The 18,062-nt window shown below is 36.8% G+C and overlaps 2 protein-coding genes across 5 annotated transcripts in view; both read right to left on the bottom strand.

Annotated features, from left to right (window-relative positions):
- The window catches only part of TRPC1 (transient receptor potential cation channel subfamily C member 1), a 68,100-nt gene extending 59,304 nt beyond the window's left edge, over positions 1-8,796 (bottom strand). For 2 of the 3 annotated variants that reach the window (XM_040636714.1, XM_008711164.2), the window contains exon 1: positions 8,607-8,796. In XM_040636714.1, the coding sequence (XP_040492648.1) occupies positions 8,607-8,781 (175 nt within the window). In that variant the 5' untranslated portion in view covers positions 8,782-8,796. The remainder of the gene's footprint in view (positions 1-8,606) is intronic. The other variant, XM_040636713.1, reaches the window with a different exon arrangement.
- A 4,589-nt stretch (positions 8,797-13,385) lies between these two features.
- The window catches only part of PLS1 (plastin 1), a 42,028-nt gene continuing 37,351 nt past the window's right edge, over positions 13,386-18,062 (bottom strand). For both annotated transcript variants that reach the window (XM_008707713.1, XM_008707709.1), the window contains exons 14-15: positions 14,465-14,589; positions 13,386-13,626 (exon numbers count right to left, since the gene is read on the bottom strand). In XM_008707713.1, coding sequence (XP_008705935.1) covers positions 13,491-13,626; positions 14,465-14,589 — 261 coding nt within the window. In that variant the 3' untranslated portion in view covers positions 13,386-13,490. The remainder of the gene's footprint in view (positions 13,627-14,464; positions 14,590-18,062) is intronic.

Raw genomic sequence — 18,062 nt, forward strand, 5'->3', positions numbered from 1 at the left:
TGAAGGCTGAAGTGAGAATATTTCAATATTCAAATTTCACCTGTCAGGAGAATGCAGATTACCTTCTGCCTAACTCCAGCCTGCCTACATCAAAACAGCTGACCCATAGGGGAAAATGAGAATAAGTACAGAGGTCATCATTTTCACCCAGTACCCATTATATCTGTCTGTTGACCAGCTAGTGCAGAAATTTGGCAGAATAAGTGCTAATTAAATAAAGCAAGGTGGGTTTTGTTTTATTTCATTTAACTTTTGAAGCATAAGATGAATAAACCATTTTAAATGACTTGCAAATATAGTTGTTCCTTAAGTCTATGAATAATAAACAGGAAAAGAACAATCAGAGTGGAAACCACAAGGAAAAAGAAATGAGTAATTTCACGATACAGAAAGAAAAAACCCTAAAACTGAACTAAATGGGTGAATAAGAAGGAAAAGTAACAGATTTTTGTTAAAACTTCTAATAAGTTTGCTACTATTTTTAGCCAATGACTTTAAAGTCCCCACACATTTTGGAAGAAGTTGAATAGTTTTTTTGATGGTATATTTCCTTAGTTCCCTCAAGAAGAAAACGAGTCACAAAAAGAAATATTTTCCTCATAGCACTACTAATTAATATTTAGACACTTTTGTTCCATGACAAAACTTACCAAACACTTCACAAAGCGAAGCTCTTAGTCACAAGCTGAACCAATAGTGAGCATACAGACAGACCAGTGAAAATTTAACACTACTACTGGAAAATAATGTTTAAAACCTTATTTCAGGTGAATTTATTTCAATATCTTAGTGGTAAGAGAATGCTACCCATAAAAACTCTACATTTTCTTTGGTTTCATATGTCTAGTTGAGAACTAAATTTATTTACCTAGGGACTCATCAGGCTTTCTGAATCTAAGGACTTCTGCCATTCATAAATTCTGCAATATTTTCAGCCACTGTCTCTTCAAATACTGCTTTATCCCCATATTTTTCTATTGGAACTTCTATTAAACATTATGTTGGATCATCTCATTCCAACTTCTGTGTCTCTACAGATTTATTATTGTTCCTTTCTTTCTCTCTCTCCTATATTCTTGATAATCTCTTCAAATCTCCCAGTTACTTATTTCTTACTCAATTATTTTTTATTAACCCATCCATCTTTAAAGACTATTTTTTACTTAAGTTTTATTGGATTCCTTTCCAAATCTTTTACTTTCTTGTGTTTTCATTTCCTTAAGATTTTAGTCATTTTAAACATACTTTGCTTTCTATAATTATCCAAAGAACTTAAGGATTTAATCCTATTTGTGGTGTCTACTGACCCATTCTTGAGAATGGGTGACTGTCTTCCGAATTTTTATTTATTTATTTATTTTAAAGATTTTATTTATTTATTCGACAGAGACAGCCAGCGAGAGAGGGAACACAAGCAGGAGGAGTGGGAGAGGAAGAAGCAGGCTCATAGCAGAGGAGCCTGATGTGGGGCTCGATCCCAGAACGCCAGGATCACGCCCTGAGCTGAAGGCAGACGCTTAACCGCTGTGCCACCCAGGCACCCCTGTCTTCCGAATTTTTAAATTGGGCATTGCAAACTCATCTTCATGCAGCTTAACTGTGGGAATCCTAACAGCCTAGTTTGAAAGCTTGTAACATCAAGGATGTTTTATTTGCTTCTTCTGGGTAACTCAGAGGCTTTGTTATCCTATCAATCCTTTTTATGTTCATTTCTCAGTTTAGGTTTTCACAGACCAAGTAGGTAATATTAAACTCCAAGCCATAGGGCACCTGGGTAGCTCAGTCAGTTGAGTGTCTGTCTTCGGCTCAGGTCATGATCCTGGAGTCCAGGGGTCAAGCCCCATGTTGGGCTCCCTGCTCTGTGGGGAGTCCGCTTCTCCCTCTCCCCCTGCTCCTTCTCTCTCTCTCTTTCAAATAAATAAATAAAATCTTTTTAAAAACATTTAAATAAATATAAACAAACAAACCCCAAGCCAACAAGAGACAGGACTACAGGTGCAAATTCTTACAAGTTTCTCTGTAGTCTCCCAGTGCTGGTGGATGGGTTCTTTTCTTCATCTACCCCTTTGCTACAGGTACAGTGCTTTAAGGATCCTGATTTTAGTATCTTAGTGGTAAGAGAATGCATGGATGTTGTGCTAATTTCCCACTTTGTACGAACTCAAGGCCTTGTAGCCTGTTTCTATATGGGCACTGAAATTTAAATCCCTGTAATGCCTGGACCAATAACTAACTCTTGCCCCATCTACAGAGCAGCCAAAATGTTAGCTCACACACTCCTCTGTTTTTCAGTCTTTTCCTCATGTGTGGATCATGAGTGCTTCCTTAATTTCTTGAAAGCTCAGCTGTTCATTTAAATGGATGTTTGTTATATTTTAGCGGGCATTTCTAGGTGATTTGAAGCAGAAGCGTTTTCAGATTATCTAGTCATCCATTTGTCAGAGACAGGAAAGTATAAAGAGCTGTATAAGTACCATTCTTATAAAATTTTATAAATTTCAGGTATAGCAAATGGAAAGAAAAAATTGCTACATATTTTAAAACTTAGATTTCTGTTTAAAGAGTAATTGTATTGCAAATGTCAGATACTTCTAGCTTTAGGTTTCAAAGACTATTTCCATTACAGTCAGGGGACTATAAAAGAAAAAAAAACTTAAAAAAAAATCAAACCAAGTAAGTAATTTTCATCCCTAAAAATAATAAAAAGTTCGACCCTACGATAGCTGACACACTCATGCAAATGAAAAATTACATGCTATAGTCTTAGAACCTATAGGAAACTAGAGTAGTTTCTAATTATTCCACCTAAGTTTACATTTGCAAGCCATTTAAAACAATGTGCTATACTGTTAAGCTCAGAACAGTCTTAATATTTAGGATGAGAATATATGTAGGAAGAGGTTACTAAATTTAAAATACATCACAAGAAGCTAGTTATAGAGCAAGATTACAATTTAAATGCCCTTTTATGCCAAATATATGAATGCTTTTCATTTTATATTGAAGTTGCTTTTAAGAGTTACATAAATCTTTTGTCTTTTAAAATGTAACATATACAAGGAAATGCAACATAATCTGTTTACTTTTTGGCTAGATGGTTCTTTTTTCGGTGAAGGAAAAATAGATGTTTTCAATCAATTCCACCAGTACACCAATTTAACAGCAAGCCTTCTCAGCCCCCTCTCCAAAACAGTTTCCATACTCACCCACTTGTATCCATGTACATTGCTACCCACAGTCAAAGCCACTATCATCTCTTTCCTGGATTCTGCAATAGACTCTTTACTGAAATAGCTGCCAATACTCTAATACAAAGCTCAACACACTTCTTCTACAAAGGGCCATACATTAAATATTTCAGGCATTACAGGTCATACTATCTCAGGTGCAAATATTCATGTTTGCCCTTACAGCACAAAAGTGGCCAGACTATATACGCACAAATGAATTCCAATGTGTTCAAATAAAACTTTATTTGTGAACACTGAAGTTCAAATTTCCTATAATTTTCATGTTACAAAATATTACTCTTTTGATTTATTCCCAACCATTTGAAATGTAAAATGTAAAGTATTTTTAGTTCACAGGCCTTAGAAAAACAGGGGTGAGGATCTGGCCTGTGGGACATAGTTTGCCCACTTAGCTCTAGCCCCTGCTCTAGTCCCGCCCCTTTAATCTACTGTCCACCTAGCAGCCAGAGTGATATTTTTTAAATTAAAAGCATTCAATTCCCCAAAATCTTGAGGATTGTTAAGATTTTCCATCACACCTAAAATAAGTGCCAAAACTTTCATTGTGGCTTACTAAGCCCTATGGCACTCGAGCTTTGCTACCATTCTCTATAAACCTTATGCAACTCTCCTGTTTACTATGATCTTTCTAGACCAATGTTATCCAAAATGCGGGTTGCAACCCACCAGGAATCATGAAATCAATGTAATGAATCCTAAACAATGATTTTTAAAAATGAAATAGTACATAAAACACCAGGGTAATCTCATGGATTTTTAGCAACCAATTGACCCCGGCCAACTGTGATAAAGCCTTAAGAAATACAGTGGAGATATGTTACAATATCAATTAAAAATAGGTGATTCCATCTCTTCTTCATTGGCATCTCACTTTATTTTCTGCCATATGATGGTAAATTTCAGTATCACTAAAATGGGAGCATTAATGTTGATCAGTTTAGTTTAATTTTATAGTATCCAAATTTTCAGTTAGTTGTGAAGTATGGGAGAATTTATCTGTCAAAAAAAATCTGTAAAGCTTTTCAAACCAAGTTTCTATAACAAACTTTTTGAGTGTGTCAACTGCAACATTCCAATTGAACTATTACTGAAGACACTTAAAAATATTTTATTATTAAAAGGAAAAAAAATAACAAAGTAAAAAAATACAAAGACATGATCAAATTCAGTTGCTGGGTCTGTAAATACAAATAGTGACAATACTGATTAAAATCTTAACTCTATAGCAAACTTCAAATTAGTTTCAAACAAATTCTAAAAAGAAAAAAAATGTAAGACTTTTACAGTGAAGGTGATTTAAAAATGTAGTTTTGCCCAAATGTGCAAAACCCAATATTACTCATAAACCCCAATGTTTTACAAATAAAACCTTAAAAATTAAAGATGCTCAGAAGCATGGTATGTCTGAATATTTTTGAAAAAAGACAATTATTACAGTAAGTTCGTAGCCGTTTATGACTGTTAATGAAGACTATTAATGATAATGATATCATCTGGCAAAGGAGCAAAGATTCACTCTGCTGTAGGAAAAAATTATACTTACAGCATAGAAGGTGATGCTTTTTTTACAGTAAATTAGTTGACAAATTAAAAATACTTAACAGTATACTCTTGTATCTATTAGAAAAACAATCAGAAGCAATGTTTATTTTGTAATTAGAGTCTGGTATATTATCCAATTCAGTGATGTTCCAAGTTGTATAAAATTTTAGTTTACATCAAATAGCTAAAAAGTCCCATTAAATATATTAAGTAAGGTGTTATTAAAACAGCTTTTAAAAAAATGGCAGCTTAGTATTACTTCTCCCAGAAATGTTGCCCATTTTAAAAGCACGCTTAGTCCAAAGGTACGCAAAGTTCATGTAGGAATTCCGACATCAAGGCACCCTCCCACACAATGCAGCAAATCATACTACAAAGGTGACCTGTTAAGACCTCAGACTAGATTGAGCCCAAGGACAGCTCTTTCCATCCCTCCTGTGCCCCCATCCTGAAATTTCAAGAAGGGCATCCTGACTCATTAATTGCAAATAGAATTTCCTGAAATGCCCTTCATAGGGAGTTGGAAGGTCCTAAATCCAGACTATCATCATTTCCTTTTTCTGCACAAGAACTGATCATTAGCAAATTAAAGGGCTAAAATAGGTTTAGCTCATGAATGTATACTAAAAGCTACCATCTACCCAAGTTACATTAAAAGAGGTGAATTAACATGAACTATACTTAGTTAGGGGTTCCGTAAACCAATGTAGTAACCCTTTCTCCAGCCAGCAGGCCTGAATAAATCACAGCTCCCACAAATAAAAGTGGCTCATCACATTAACTCTTAATGAGAGAGGAAAGGAGGTGGTGCTAAGAATCCTGCTTAGTATTTCATAAAATAGCCAGCTCTTGTTTCAATTATGTTTTACCTCTGAGTTGCAGCGTTCTATGTCTATAAAGAATATGAATGTACTTTCTGAGAATTTTACTGGGGGCAGGGGCGGGGAACATACTTGATTGTCACTGGTACAGGAACTTACACTTTTTCTTCTAAATTTTATACAAAGAACCAATGATACATGATTCTGACCTACTCTCAAGATAAATAACAGCCACTAGTAAGTAGTCACTACCTGGAGATCAGCACTTGCCTAGACATCTTGAGCTCATTTTTCATAAAAGGCAGCTATACAAACAATAAAATCAAACATAAAATCTTTTTCTTTCCTACTTTTTTTCTTTACTCCTTAATCTGTACATACCCATCCACTAACATACACATAAACATTTCAGCTCCATAATTTTTGGTTTAGGAATTCTCCCTAAATGGAATATATTATAAACATTTTGTATACGTAGAGTAGGATCGCTAAATGAAAAGGGTGGGAAACATAGATATTCTAGTGTGGACTTATTCTAGTGCTGTTAAAGCTTTTTACTTTTTTGGATAAATACAATCCACAGAATCAAGGTTTATAAAACATTCATAGACAGCAAGTTTAATCTCCAAATAGTAAATCCAAATTTGGATGTGCCTTTTCTAACAAATGATTTTCATTCATTCAACTACAACTAGATCAATACAACATAGTGTCTAAGAATGCAGGCTCAAGTACATCTGAGTTCTACCACTTCCTAGCTAATGTAACCTTGGGCAAAGTGATTTTAAAATTTTGCTAAGGCTCATTTTCCTCATTTGTAAAATAGGTATAACAACAGATCTGGCTCATGGGATTGTCAGGATAAAATGAAATAATCTATGAAAAGCATATACACTCTACCCTAATGGCTTTTTTAGCAAATGTTTGCCATTCGGTTAATGAAAGCTCCAATGTAATAGTGGAAACTATAGCTACTTCAAGAAACTTCTCACTTTTAGATTAAAAGTGAAATGCACTAAAAAAGGCTTAACAATATTAGTGAATATAAAAATGTAAGCAAACAAAAATACTGCTATAACCCAAATTTATTTTTTCAATGTAAATGTATACCATAAATATATGTAATTTAAGCCATTTTTCTAAATCTAAGCCAAGAATTCATTTCAACATACCTATTTAATCTCACTCATTTAAAAAAATGTTTAATTTATAGAAGGAAAAAAAACATGCATATTTACTTTTCACCCCACCCCAAAAGGTAAATTTCTCCAAGGATCTTAATGCTATAAAATGGGAAACTGGTGAAGAACAGGAAGCTATTTTGACTGACCCTACTGGACAGGCTACAAAACTATCATATATGAAAACTTTCATTTGAGGTATATCATGCAGTAATTCTAAATATACATACCACATAAGTACTTTCTCCAACCACATTCCATTATGACATTCCTCTGTCCTCAGTTGACAGCAATATTAAATTCCCTTTCTTGACATACTTTGTTTGCTTTAAAATAACCACAGCTCAGTAAACTGGGGTAGATGCCGCAGCCACTTACTCATCCTAGTACAACACAATCTTGTCCCTTCCCCTCTCAGAGAATTTTTGACGGAAGAGAACTCAGATAATCCACATAAGAATTACTAAGTAATTTTACATAGTCCACAGACAGTGACTTTTGTGAGGCTATAAACATATATTCTATGTTTCTTTACATTTCTGAGACTATTCAAAGGTGTGCCCATGGTGGACTTTTTAACAAAGGCTTTCATAATATAATTTATACTATTACATAAGAACATAAAAGTGTCTGACAAGAGACATAGGTGGACTGTTTATATGTTAATGTGTTTTCAAAAAGTTGTGTAAATAAAATCCTATTTCAAAAGCAGTAAGAGGTGAGAAAGGCTGTGATTTATTAAAAACACACTCATACATACAAACAAAAAATTCTCTGTAGTTAATCTTTTCACAGTGTAAGTTGCCCTTTGGGTTTATGTTTGGAAGTTTGCAGGATCCTAAACAGAGTATTCCTAAGTGAGGATGGCCATTGTAAGGCAACTTAATAAATTTAGAAAGGGGAAAATTACAGCATTTTCTTACATGTGGGAAATAAAAGCCCTCTTAGGCCAATCAATTTCCCATTTCTTTTATGATATGCATCACTATAAAGCATGCTTAAGTGAAGAGATTTTATTATGGCCATAAAAGTGATTGATTTCTAGTTGGTGTTTTTTTTTTTTTTAAAGAAAAACACATTAAATACATTCCACAGTTTTGCCCTGTAATTGTTTTGCATGACCATTTTTTCCCGAAGGCTCAGGGGCAATAAACCTTCTTCTCCAATGAAAACACGAACAAAGATCCGTAAATTAAACAAACAAACAAACAAAAAGTTTGGCGCTAAAGCATAATTTCTCCAGTCCTATCTTCATCTCCACCCAGGATACTGACATACCTAATCCCATTCAACAGTCACTGAACACCAAGGCAATGGGTGGCTGAAGCTAATAATACAAGTACGGGTTTAAAGAAAAACAAAAACTAGGTGAGAGCCCATAAACACCAGAACCTTAAGCAAGGTCATGGAATTTTCTAACTAGAAGGTCCCAAACTAGACAAACCCTCTGGGATTCCAGAAAGAAAGAACAGAAGCTCAGAAGGGAGACCAGGTCATTCAGGGGGTTAGTAGCAGATGGGGGGGTCTGGGTAGGCAAGTCCCCACCTAAACACCGGACCCCACAAAGGGAGGACGCGGCCAGAACCGTCGCCCCAGGTGCGGTGCTCGGAGGGCTGCACCCCGGCTGCTCCCGCCCTCCAGCTCCACACTCACAGGGTAGAGGCGGTGCCGGGCAGCCCGGGAGAGACAGCGGGCGAGGCGGGTACAGCGCTCCGCGCGTGAGGAGAGTGCTCCAAGGTGAGGCGGGGGAAAGGGTGAAAGGTGTGGAGGGCAGGGGCGCCCAAAAGTGGAGAAAGGGGCCTAGCTCTCACCCTTGTCGCACGCCAGCAAGAAAAGCTTCTCATTCAGGGTGTTCTCCTCCTTCACCTCCCGCACATCCTTCAGCGCCATCACCTCGTTCGGCGACGAAGAGGAAGATGGGGAGGAAGGTAGGGAGGAGGAGGAGGCGCCCGAGAGATCCGTGCTCGGGTACAGGGCCGCCATCATCGCTGCCCATGAAGGGGGCAGGCCAGGAGACGGGGGCGGGGCCCCCACCAGCCCCGACCCCGACCCCAGCCCCGCCCCAGAGCTGGAAAAGGGATGAGTCGTTCCCACGGCCGCCTCAGCGCGCGGTCCGTTGGCCCCGAAGGGCGTCGCCTCCCCTCGGAGCCAGCACTCGCCCTCCACTGACAGCCCCAGACTGGTGGCAGCGCATGCGCGGCCCCGGGGCCAGCGCCCCCTCCCCAGCCGCCGGCGCCCGGGCCGAGCCGGTCCGCGCCCCTCCGGGGACGACAGAGTGGCGCGCGCCAGGGCGGCAGCCGAGCGCGGGGCCGTGCCAGGAGCCGCAGGGGCCGCTCTAGGAGCGGCCCGGCCCGGGAGAAGGATGAGCGATCTCTGGGAAAGGAGCTCCGAGAGCGATTCTGCGCACGTCGGGCTCCCGGGCTGTGGGAACCGCCGGCCCAGCTGCGCCTGGAGATGTTCGCGACTCTCCTCACGTCATCTTCCGCTCTGCTGTAGCGACGACACGGGGGCGGACTCGGTGGTGGGCGGGGCCGCTGTGGGGGCGGGGTCTGTTTGCGCCACGCCCCCCGGTCCTCGCCCGCCCGCGGCCGCCTCGAAAGGCTTCAGTTGCTGAGGGCTAAGTGAACAGCCGGGTGCGTCTTCTCCACACCGGGGTTGTTGAGGTAATATCCCTGCGGTCTCCTGCTGCATGTAAATATGCAGCGGTATGGTTATTTTTCAACAAGTTGTGATATAAAATTGGCAGAACATTCTTGATTTATTTATTCGCTTGTAATTCAAGTATACCGACATGTAACCATTGGATAAGCACATCCACTTGTAGCATCTACTCTACAGTCATTCCAGTAATTTCTTCACATTTATAAATTTGATTTTAAACGATGTGTTAGGCAAAAGCTAACTGAAGCACAGTAAGTACTACTTTCTTGAATAATTTTTTTAAAGCAAACTTTTATTTAAAGTAGATTCTTACACCTTTAAAAGCTAGGGGGTAAAACCACAACTTATGTCTTGAATAGTTCTTATTGCTTCCCACAACTATACAAATATCAAAATTGTGCCCTCAGTGCTTTTTTTAAAGGCAATACATAAATTTACGTCAGAATATCTTATATTTGAGGGAAATACTTCCTGTTCAGGTTGATTTATTCCATCTCTGTTCTTGCCATCACTAACTCCCAAATTTCCCAAATATATCTTTCTCATCATTCAAACTCTTCTTTAGATCTTTTCTAATAGGAGGCCTTAGGTAGATGACAAGATAGCCCACCTTTCCAAACATTGTCATGTGTTTACTTCAAAATAGTCGAGTATCTATTGAATCATTTTAGTTTTTTTTCCCTTATCTATAATGTATCATAAATCTTTCCCATTCTATACTGTTTCCAAGTTTGCGTATTTGGTGGAATGTCAAAAATGTTCATTGTTAATTTGTAGCCATTGAACACAGAGGTACATATGTGGGTTTATACGTGTGCTTACACACTCTTCATAGTCCAATAAAATTTTTACTCAGTAGGACGACTCTAACACTGACCCATCCAAAAGTTCTAGAGTATTGAAAGGTAAAAATTCAGATAGCTCCTAGTATAAAAACCACTTTAGGGGCGCCTGGGTGGCTCAGTCGCTAAGCGTCTGCCTTCAGCTCAGGTCATGATCCCAGGGTCTTGGGATAGAGCCCCGCATGGAGCCCTGGATGGGGCTCCCTGCTCAGCAGAAAGCCTGCTTCTCCCTCTCCCACTGCCCCTGCTTGTTGTTCCCTCTCTCACTGTCTCTCTGTCAAATAAATAAAATATTTTAAAAAAAAACACACAACACTTTAATCTGAAGTCTTTTCAGCTTCTGGGTTTGTGATTTCTCATCCAAAGGACTCCCACAGGGGCTGGATTAATTTCTTAGATTCAGGGGAATTCCAACCTACTTTATTTAGTAGATAATCCTAGGAGGCAAAGTTATTAGAGGTCTTCCCTTTTTCAAAATAACCCAGTGTTGCAACTGCATCCTGTGCTTTAGAAGTTTTTTTGAATCATCTCAGATGTAGCATATTCTCTCCTGCCTCTCTGGTATATATTTTATCCAGCATTAATTTGGGTATTTTAGCATCCCCTATATAATGGGTTTATTGTGCATCTGTGATAGTAAGACAAATGACAGAATTATGAACAATGGCATGCAAGATTCAGAAGCAGGACATTACTCAAAGCAACTCACCAATCTGTACAAGAGAAGAGCCATCAGCTTCGGTTGTAGAAGAGAAAAATCCAGATTCAGATCTAGTCTTAAAAATAGAACAGATCCCCCCCAAAAAGTAGAACAGGGCACCTGGCTGGCTCAGTCGACAAGAACATGTAACTCTTGTCCCACACTGGGTGTAGAGCCTACTTAAAAAAAAAAAGTAGAACAGATCCTACCTACATTTCCAAACTCGATGCCTCTCCCTCACTACTTTTAGGCCACATTTCCTGTTTCTTTAACTAAAATGTCTGTAAGACTTTTCCTGCCTCAGAGACTTTGTTCCCTCTGCTGAAAATTTATCACCTATCTCATCTTTCATATTTCAGTCTAAATATCACACCCTTAGAGAGACCATTCCTGAGCACCCAAACTAAAATCTTCATCCCCAGTTCCCAAGTCAGTCTCTATTATATTACCATTTATATCCCCTATTGCATTTTATCACTATCAAAATTCCTATTTGTTTATTATCTCTCTCTACTAGGATATAAGATTCATGAAGTCTGAGAACTCTGTCTATGTTTTTCTCAACTGAGTTCCCATGTTTCCAGCATCATACCTGAATCCCAACAAATTTGTTAATCAACTGATTCCCTCAAATTATTTCAGCACAAACTAAATTGTAGTAATAATGCTGTTGGTCTTTACTAAAATTCTTCATATTAAAGAACCATAAAACCACTTTCATTCCCCAAAAAATAATCTAATAATTTTGTTTTACTAATTAAAACAAAATTACTTTTTTCTGGAAAATAAACTTATGATAGATTAATTTTCAAGGTTGTATATCCTTTAAATGAAATGAACACTGGCACATTTGTACATGCACAGAGTTTTTATTAAATATATTTTGTGAGAAAAAGAACACAATAAAGTGCCAAATTTCATGTAAATCAGATAACGTAGTAAATGGTGAAAAAAATCAAAAGGGGAAACATTGATTAATCTCTTAGAGCAAGAACATACCTTATAAGAAAACAATCATCAAAATACAAAAGGAAAGGAAATCACTTTTGTAGAAGAATATATTTCAAAGTTCCACCTATTGATGATTTCATTTAAAAAATTCGAAACACATGTGTAGTCTCACTCTTACCAACCTGTTTTAATCAATGGTAGAAGGGGGGTTTAGACGACTCATTCACACGGAGATAAAGTGACAGCATTTTTGTTGCATAGCAGTATTGCTCACTCTCACTCACAGTGGAAGATGGAGGAAACAGATTTCTGAATTCATTTTTTTAACAGCAGAATCTGTCAACTGATAGAAATTCACACAAAAATAGGTCTGAAGTTCAGCTATTCCCAAGTAACACAAGCATTAACCAAACACTGCCTATTTGTAGGAGGCTGTGGAAAAAACATGTGAAAATATTCTATGTTGAATATTAGCTTTGTGTTATTTTCTGCTAAAGATATTCAGTGGGCATTTTCTAAATTAGGGCTTCAATACAGATCAAAATTAACATGTCTAATATGAAACTAACAGTACAGTGTCAACATGTCTTGAGATGCTATAGTCAGTGTTTTGCTATAAATATGTGGAGGAAAGTCAGTTGAAAAATAACTATATGCACATCCAAAATGAATATTTTCTAAAAGAAATATTCATGTATCAAATACCTACAAACTGAAAAGTTGTTACACACATAGTGGGATCACAATAAACACTTAATGGTTGCCTGACTGACCAGTTATACATACCATTTAAGAAAACCTGGGTAATTCAGATGCAAAAATATATATATATATACACACACATATTTCTCTAATAACAGCCTGCCAACATATATGCTGCATGTCATAGTTAAAGCTGTATTACAAACTAGCATACATAAAGTTATCAGTAGAGTTAAAATTAAGTTTTAAGTAAAAAGCTCCTGCTACTTATACAAGAGAATGTATTTTGGTGTTTATTCAAGAGTTAGTTCTCATATATAAAAAAGTTTAATGTTAATGAACAATACTTGTCACTTAAAAATTTGAGACAATATAGAAATTTACAGAAAAGTTAAAGTTCACATGGAGGAAAAAATAAAAGAACAGGATAATGACTTTGAATACATTTATGATCAAAATTAACACATACACACACACAAATCAAAGCACAGCAGGACATTCAAGAAAAATTTTACATTGATCTCTTTTGAACCATGAAAAAGAATGAATTAGTCTTGTTTTAATAAGACTTTCAGAAAATGAAAATAATTTAATTGTGAAATAACAGCTTGATAATGAGCATATTATTATCAGTATTGACTGGTAAATTAATTGCATTATCCAAAAATGTTGACAGATTCTAACTAGTATTAACAAGATATAGAATTCATTAATGAATTATACAACTAGTTTAAGCATACAAATAATCTCTGGTTTTATACCCACTACATTTCAGAATTCTGTAAACTGTGAGACATTCAATGTGTTTAATGTGGCAGAAAATCATGCTAAATGTTTCATTATTTTATTCTGTTTAGTCCTTTTCCCATTAAGCATGCAAACACGGTCATAACCATCTTTGGTTTCACTTCTACGAGGTCATCAGGTAAGGCATATATACGGGCACCAATTTTTCGAGCAATTGAAATGGCATATCTTGAAAAGACAAGAAGAATATCTTATTAGTTGTGATCTACTTTGTTTTTACTAAATATATGTTAAGAATGAAATATCTTTATTAGATTAACTTTACAAGAAAGTTAAGTTTGAGAATCCTTAAATCATAGTCTCCAATGAGCGCTCCAGAGCTCCGGTTTTCAGTCTGTTCGCACGCTAAAAGATACAGACGTAGTGAAGAGAAGGGCCATATGCACCCCAACGTTCATAGCAGCATTGTCCACAATAGCTAAATTGTGGAAGGAGCCGAGATGCCCTTCAACAGATGACTGGATTAAGAAGATGTGGTCCATATATACAATGGAATATTACTCAGCCATCAGAAAGAACGATTACACAACATTTGCAGCAACATGGATGGGACTGGAGGAGATTATGCTAAGTGAAATAAGTCAAGCAGAGAAAGACAATTATCATGTGGTTTCACTCATTTATGGAACATAAGACATAGGAAGATCGGTAGGAGAAGAAAGGGAAGAATGAAGGGGGGGTAAACAGAAGGGGGAATGAACCATGAGAACTGTGGACTCTGGGAAACAAACTGAGGGCTTCAGTGGGGGATTGGGATAGGCTGGTGATGGGTATTAAGGAGGGCACATATTGCATGGTGCACTGGGTGTTATACGCAAATAATGAATCATGGAACATTGCATCAAAAACTGGGGATGTACTGTATAGTGACTAATATAATAAAATAAAAAATCATAGTCTCCATATAAGTTGTACTTAAAAATGTTAAAGACATAGTAACCTTACCTGTAAGGACTTATGAAATAAAAGAACCACTGTGTTTTAATTTAAACCATAAAAAGCTTACTTAGCATTGTTCAGCTTGTCCTCCTCAGATAAGTTTTCTCTCTTGATCATTTCTTGACGAACTGCATTTGGTGCAATGGCATCTATTAAGTCTAGGACAGGTAAACTAGTGCTAATAGATTTGTCCTAGAAAATAAAGAATGGATGAACATTCATAAACATCTTACTTTGAATTTTCATAAATGGCATATTGGGTCATCACCATATAACTGAAAGCAACTTATAAATTTTCTTTGTACTGAACATTCAGCTTCTCTGCAACCAGCACTCCTCATAAACCATTTTAAATAAGCTTTTCCTTCAATCTTTACAGAGCTTACAGTGTGGAGTTGTCACCATACCCAAATAGGGCTTGCAGATGTGACAATTCCTAAAGCATGCTAAGTACAGTATCCATTCAGTAAAAAATAAAATTTTAAAGGGAATAGGAGGTGAATTTTAAATAGTTAAAAAATAAAATTTTAAAGGGAATAGGAGGTGAATTTTAAATAGTTTTGTAAATTCTAGTAATATATTTCTTAGACCATGGATTCCTAAGCCTTCACTTAAAATTTTTCAGAAAGAAAAATGAAAATATTAGTGGAAAGGAACTAACATTTACAAAGGCATTATTCTTATTGCTTTACATGTCCAGCTTGTTTAATTCTCCTAACAACGTGGTAATAAAGAAATTATAATCTCTCTTTTAAAGAGGAAGAACATGAAGCTCATAGAGCTCAAGTGACTTGTTCACACAACCAATAAATATAAAACCAGTAATTGAACCCATAACTGTCTGACTGTAATGCCCAAGATTTTCTCCATTTTTGAAGTCACCTCCAAGCTGAACTAAAAATGAACAACCAAATTCTAGTGGATAGAACATTGCAGTTAAAGCCAGAAATCCTGGTCTGAATTGTTTTACCACTTACCAGCACTTGAAAAAAAAAAAAAAATCACTTGTTCTGTCTCATCTTGGATAGTGGCCACTGCTGCTGACTACTCAGAATCTACACTTTCTTACTACTTTCTCCATCCTAACAGAACCCACATTTTTGCTCTGTATCCATACCTCCCTCACATGGACATGTGCTTCAAGGAAAGCTGACCCCATCCACAGCTCCACGGGTGATCCTGAATTAGTCTAGGCCATGAATTCTGGGGGTATGGTGATAAACTTATTCTTTTTTATGTATAAAGCATACAGTCCATAAACATACAGTAATATCCATGGCATTAAACCTTCAGAGGAGGGGCATTTAGGAAGAAAACGTCTAAAAAGACTCCTTTGATGAACAAAAACACTAGTCTGAACCGAACAGAGTAATTCCATCCAATTACCATGGTGATTTAATTTGGGCCTAATTTAATTTAATGTGAGGCCCTTGCTATTTTCTGAAAGAGCTATGGAAAACCAGCAACCCTCTTCCTGTATGTGAATGAGAGCATGAAAACTTTGTCCCAACCAGCAGCTATCTTATAACCAAAAGGAAAACCAGCTATAGGGTGAAGTTGGCACTATAGATGGCAAAGCAGAGATGGATAAAAACCTCAGTTCTGAATGACATTCTTCAATTACTCACTCAACCAACCCTGAAATCTACTCTGCCTCTGGATTTCTGCTATTCTGTACCTTTCCTTTTGATTTAAACCAATTAAAATTAGGTTTCTGTTACCTGAAGCCAAAAGCAAGCACCCTCTCCTAATCACTACCATAAGAATGTCACAGGATTCTTGGGAATATTAATATAAGTGAAAGCATCTACTACAGTTCCTAGCCAGATTAATAAATTTTTGAAAAAAACAATTTGAAGGCATGTGAAGAAAAGTAACAGTCTCCTTTTTTGGGCCATGATCTGTAAGCCGCTACATTTATTAATTTTAGAAAAATGTATATTCTTTACTTTCGGGAATGTTCATTTTATCAAACAGATTTTTGAGGGGAAGTATAAGTAGAGGAGTAAAAATAACTAAGGTAGGTCCTAAAGTCTTTCTGATGCTGGTAGTCTGGATCTGGGTTTTTTTTTGGCATCTTCCCTTTTTTTTTTTTTTTTTTTAAGATTTTATTTATTTATTTGACAGAGAGAGAGAGACAGCCAGCGAGAGAGGGAACACAAGCAGGGGGAGTGGGAGAAGAAGAAGCAGGCTCTCAGCAGAGGAGCCTGATGTGGGGCTCAATCCCAGGACCCTGGAATCACGCCCTGAGCCGAAGGCAGACGCTTAACGACTGAGCCACCCAGGCACCCCCTTCCCTATTTCTGAAAAATTCTCATATTTGTTTTCTCAATGTGTACTCTGCACACCGCCTACATGAAAACCACCTGACATGCTTGTTAAAAGCATAAATTTATCCCTATAAATTAGTGAGTCAGATGATCTGTGGATAGGGCTAGGAATCTACATTTTTAATAAGCTTTCTAAGTGACTCTAATGTACACCATTATTCTTTCTAAAAAAAACTTTCATGCCATTCCATAACAAATTAAAAATTTCTGTGTACTTTTCATTTTTCTATGATGATTCAAAAACATACAAGTGGCTTAATTGTGTTATATTTTGATTACTTATTTACATATTTGTGAGGGTTTTTTTAAGATTGGGGAAAATTATTTTGTTCATTTGTTTTTTCAGCTTTATTGAATTATAATTGACACATTAAATTGTAAGATATTTAAAGTGTACACCTTGAATATTTAATATATTTATATGTTGTGAAAGGATTACTCTCGTCTAGTTAATTAACGCATCCATCACCTACGTGTGTGTGTATAAACATTTAAGTTCTAGCAAATTTTATATTATACAGTGTTAACTGTGGTCACCATGTTACATATGAGGTCCTCAGTTCTTATCTTATAGCTGAAAGTTTATGCCCTTTTGTGTTATTTCAAATACCTCTTCACTTAGATGTAGGTAAGAATGATGTTTTCACCTATTTCCTTATGATTAACCTTGGGAAAAACTTTCACTGAGTTGAATGAAAGATTTAAGTTTCAAGGGCTATATTGGATCCCTTATCTTCCTATTTCCAAGAAAACAGGCCTATCTTCCAACTTCTGATTTGTATATTATCAGTAAAAGACATTTTATTTTGGAAAAGGGGTAGGACTTACAGTAAAACCATCAGTTTAGTATGTAAGTACATTTTCGTCAGCTTTCCTTTCACTTTCCTTAAGTTAATTATAAAGAAATTACTTAAACAAAAAGAATGTCTAGACTCTCAATTAGCCTAGAGTTAGGCTTGATTTTTAAGATAATGAATTATACCATCACTTTCTCTTAATTTGATACACATTACTACTAGAACATTCCATGCCACTGTTCTTTCTGTCATTATTGAAAATAGAAGTGGAAATACAGTGATGTGGTAGCCAGAGTTCTTAAAAAGCTCAACAGGAACCTCTCCCATATCATGCCTTTTATATATCACCATACCAGTAATGTAGGAAGCCCCTTGTACTGAGCCCTTAAGACGTACCAGGTAGTATTGAGCTCTTTACATTTGTTAACTTATTTAGTTTGGTAAATATTAGTTTGGTAACAAACTCAGATGATAGGTATTATAATATCTCCATTTTAAATATGGGGAAACTGAGGCATAGAGAAATTAATAACTTGCC

This window comes from Ursus maritimus, unplaced genomic scaffold (genome assembly GCF_017311325.1).
Source record: "Ursus maritimus isolate PB19 unplaced genomic scaffold, ASM1731132v1 scaffold_20, whole genome shotgun sequence".
Taxonomy (NCBI): Eukaryota; Metazoa; Chordata; class Mammalia; order Carnivora; family Ursidae; genus Ursus; species Ursus maritimus.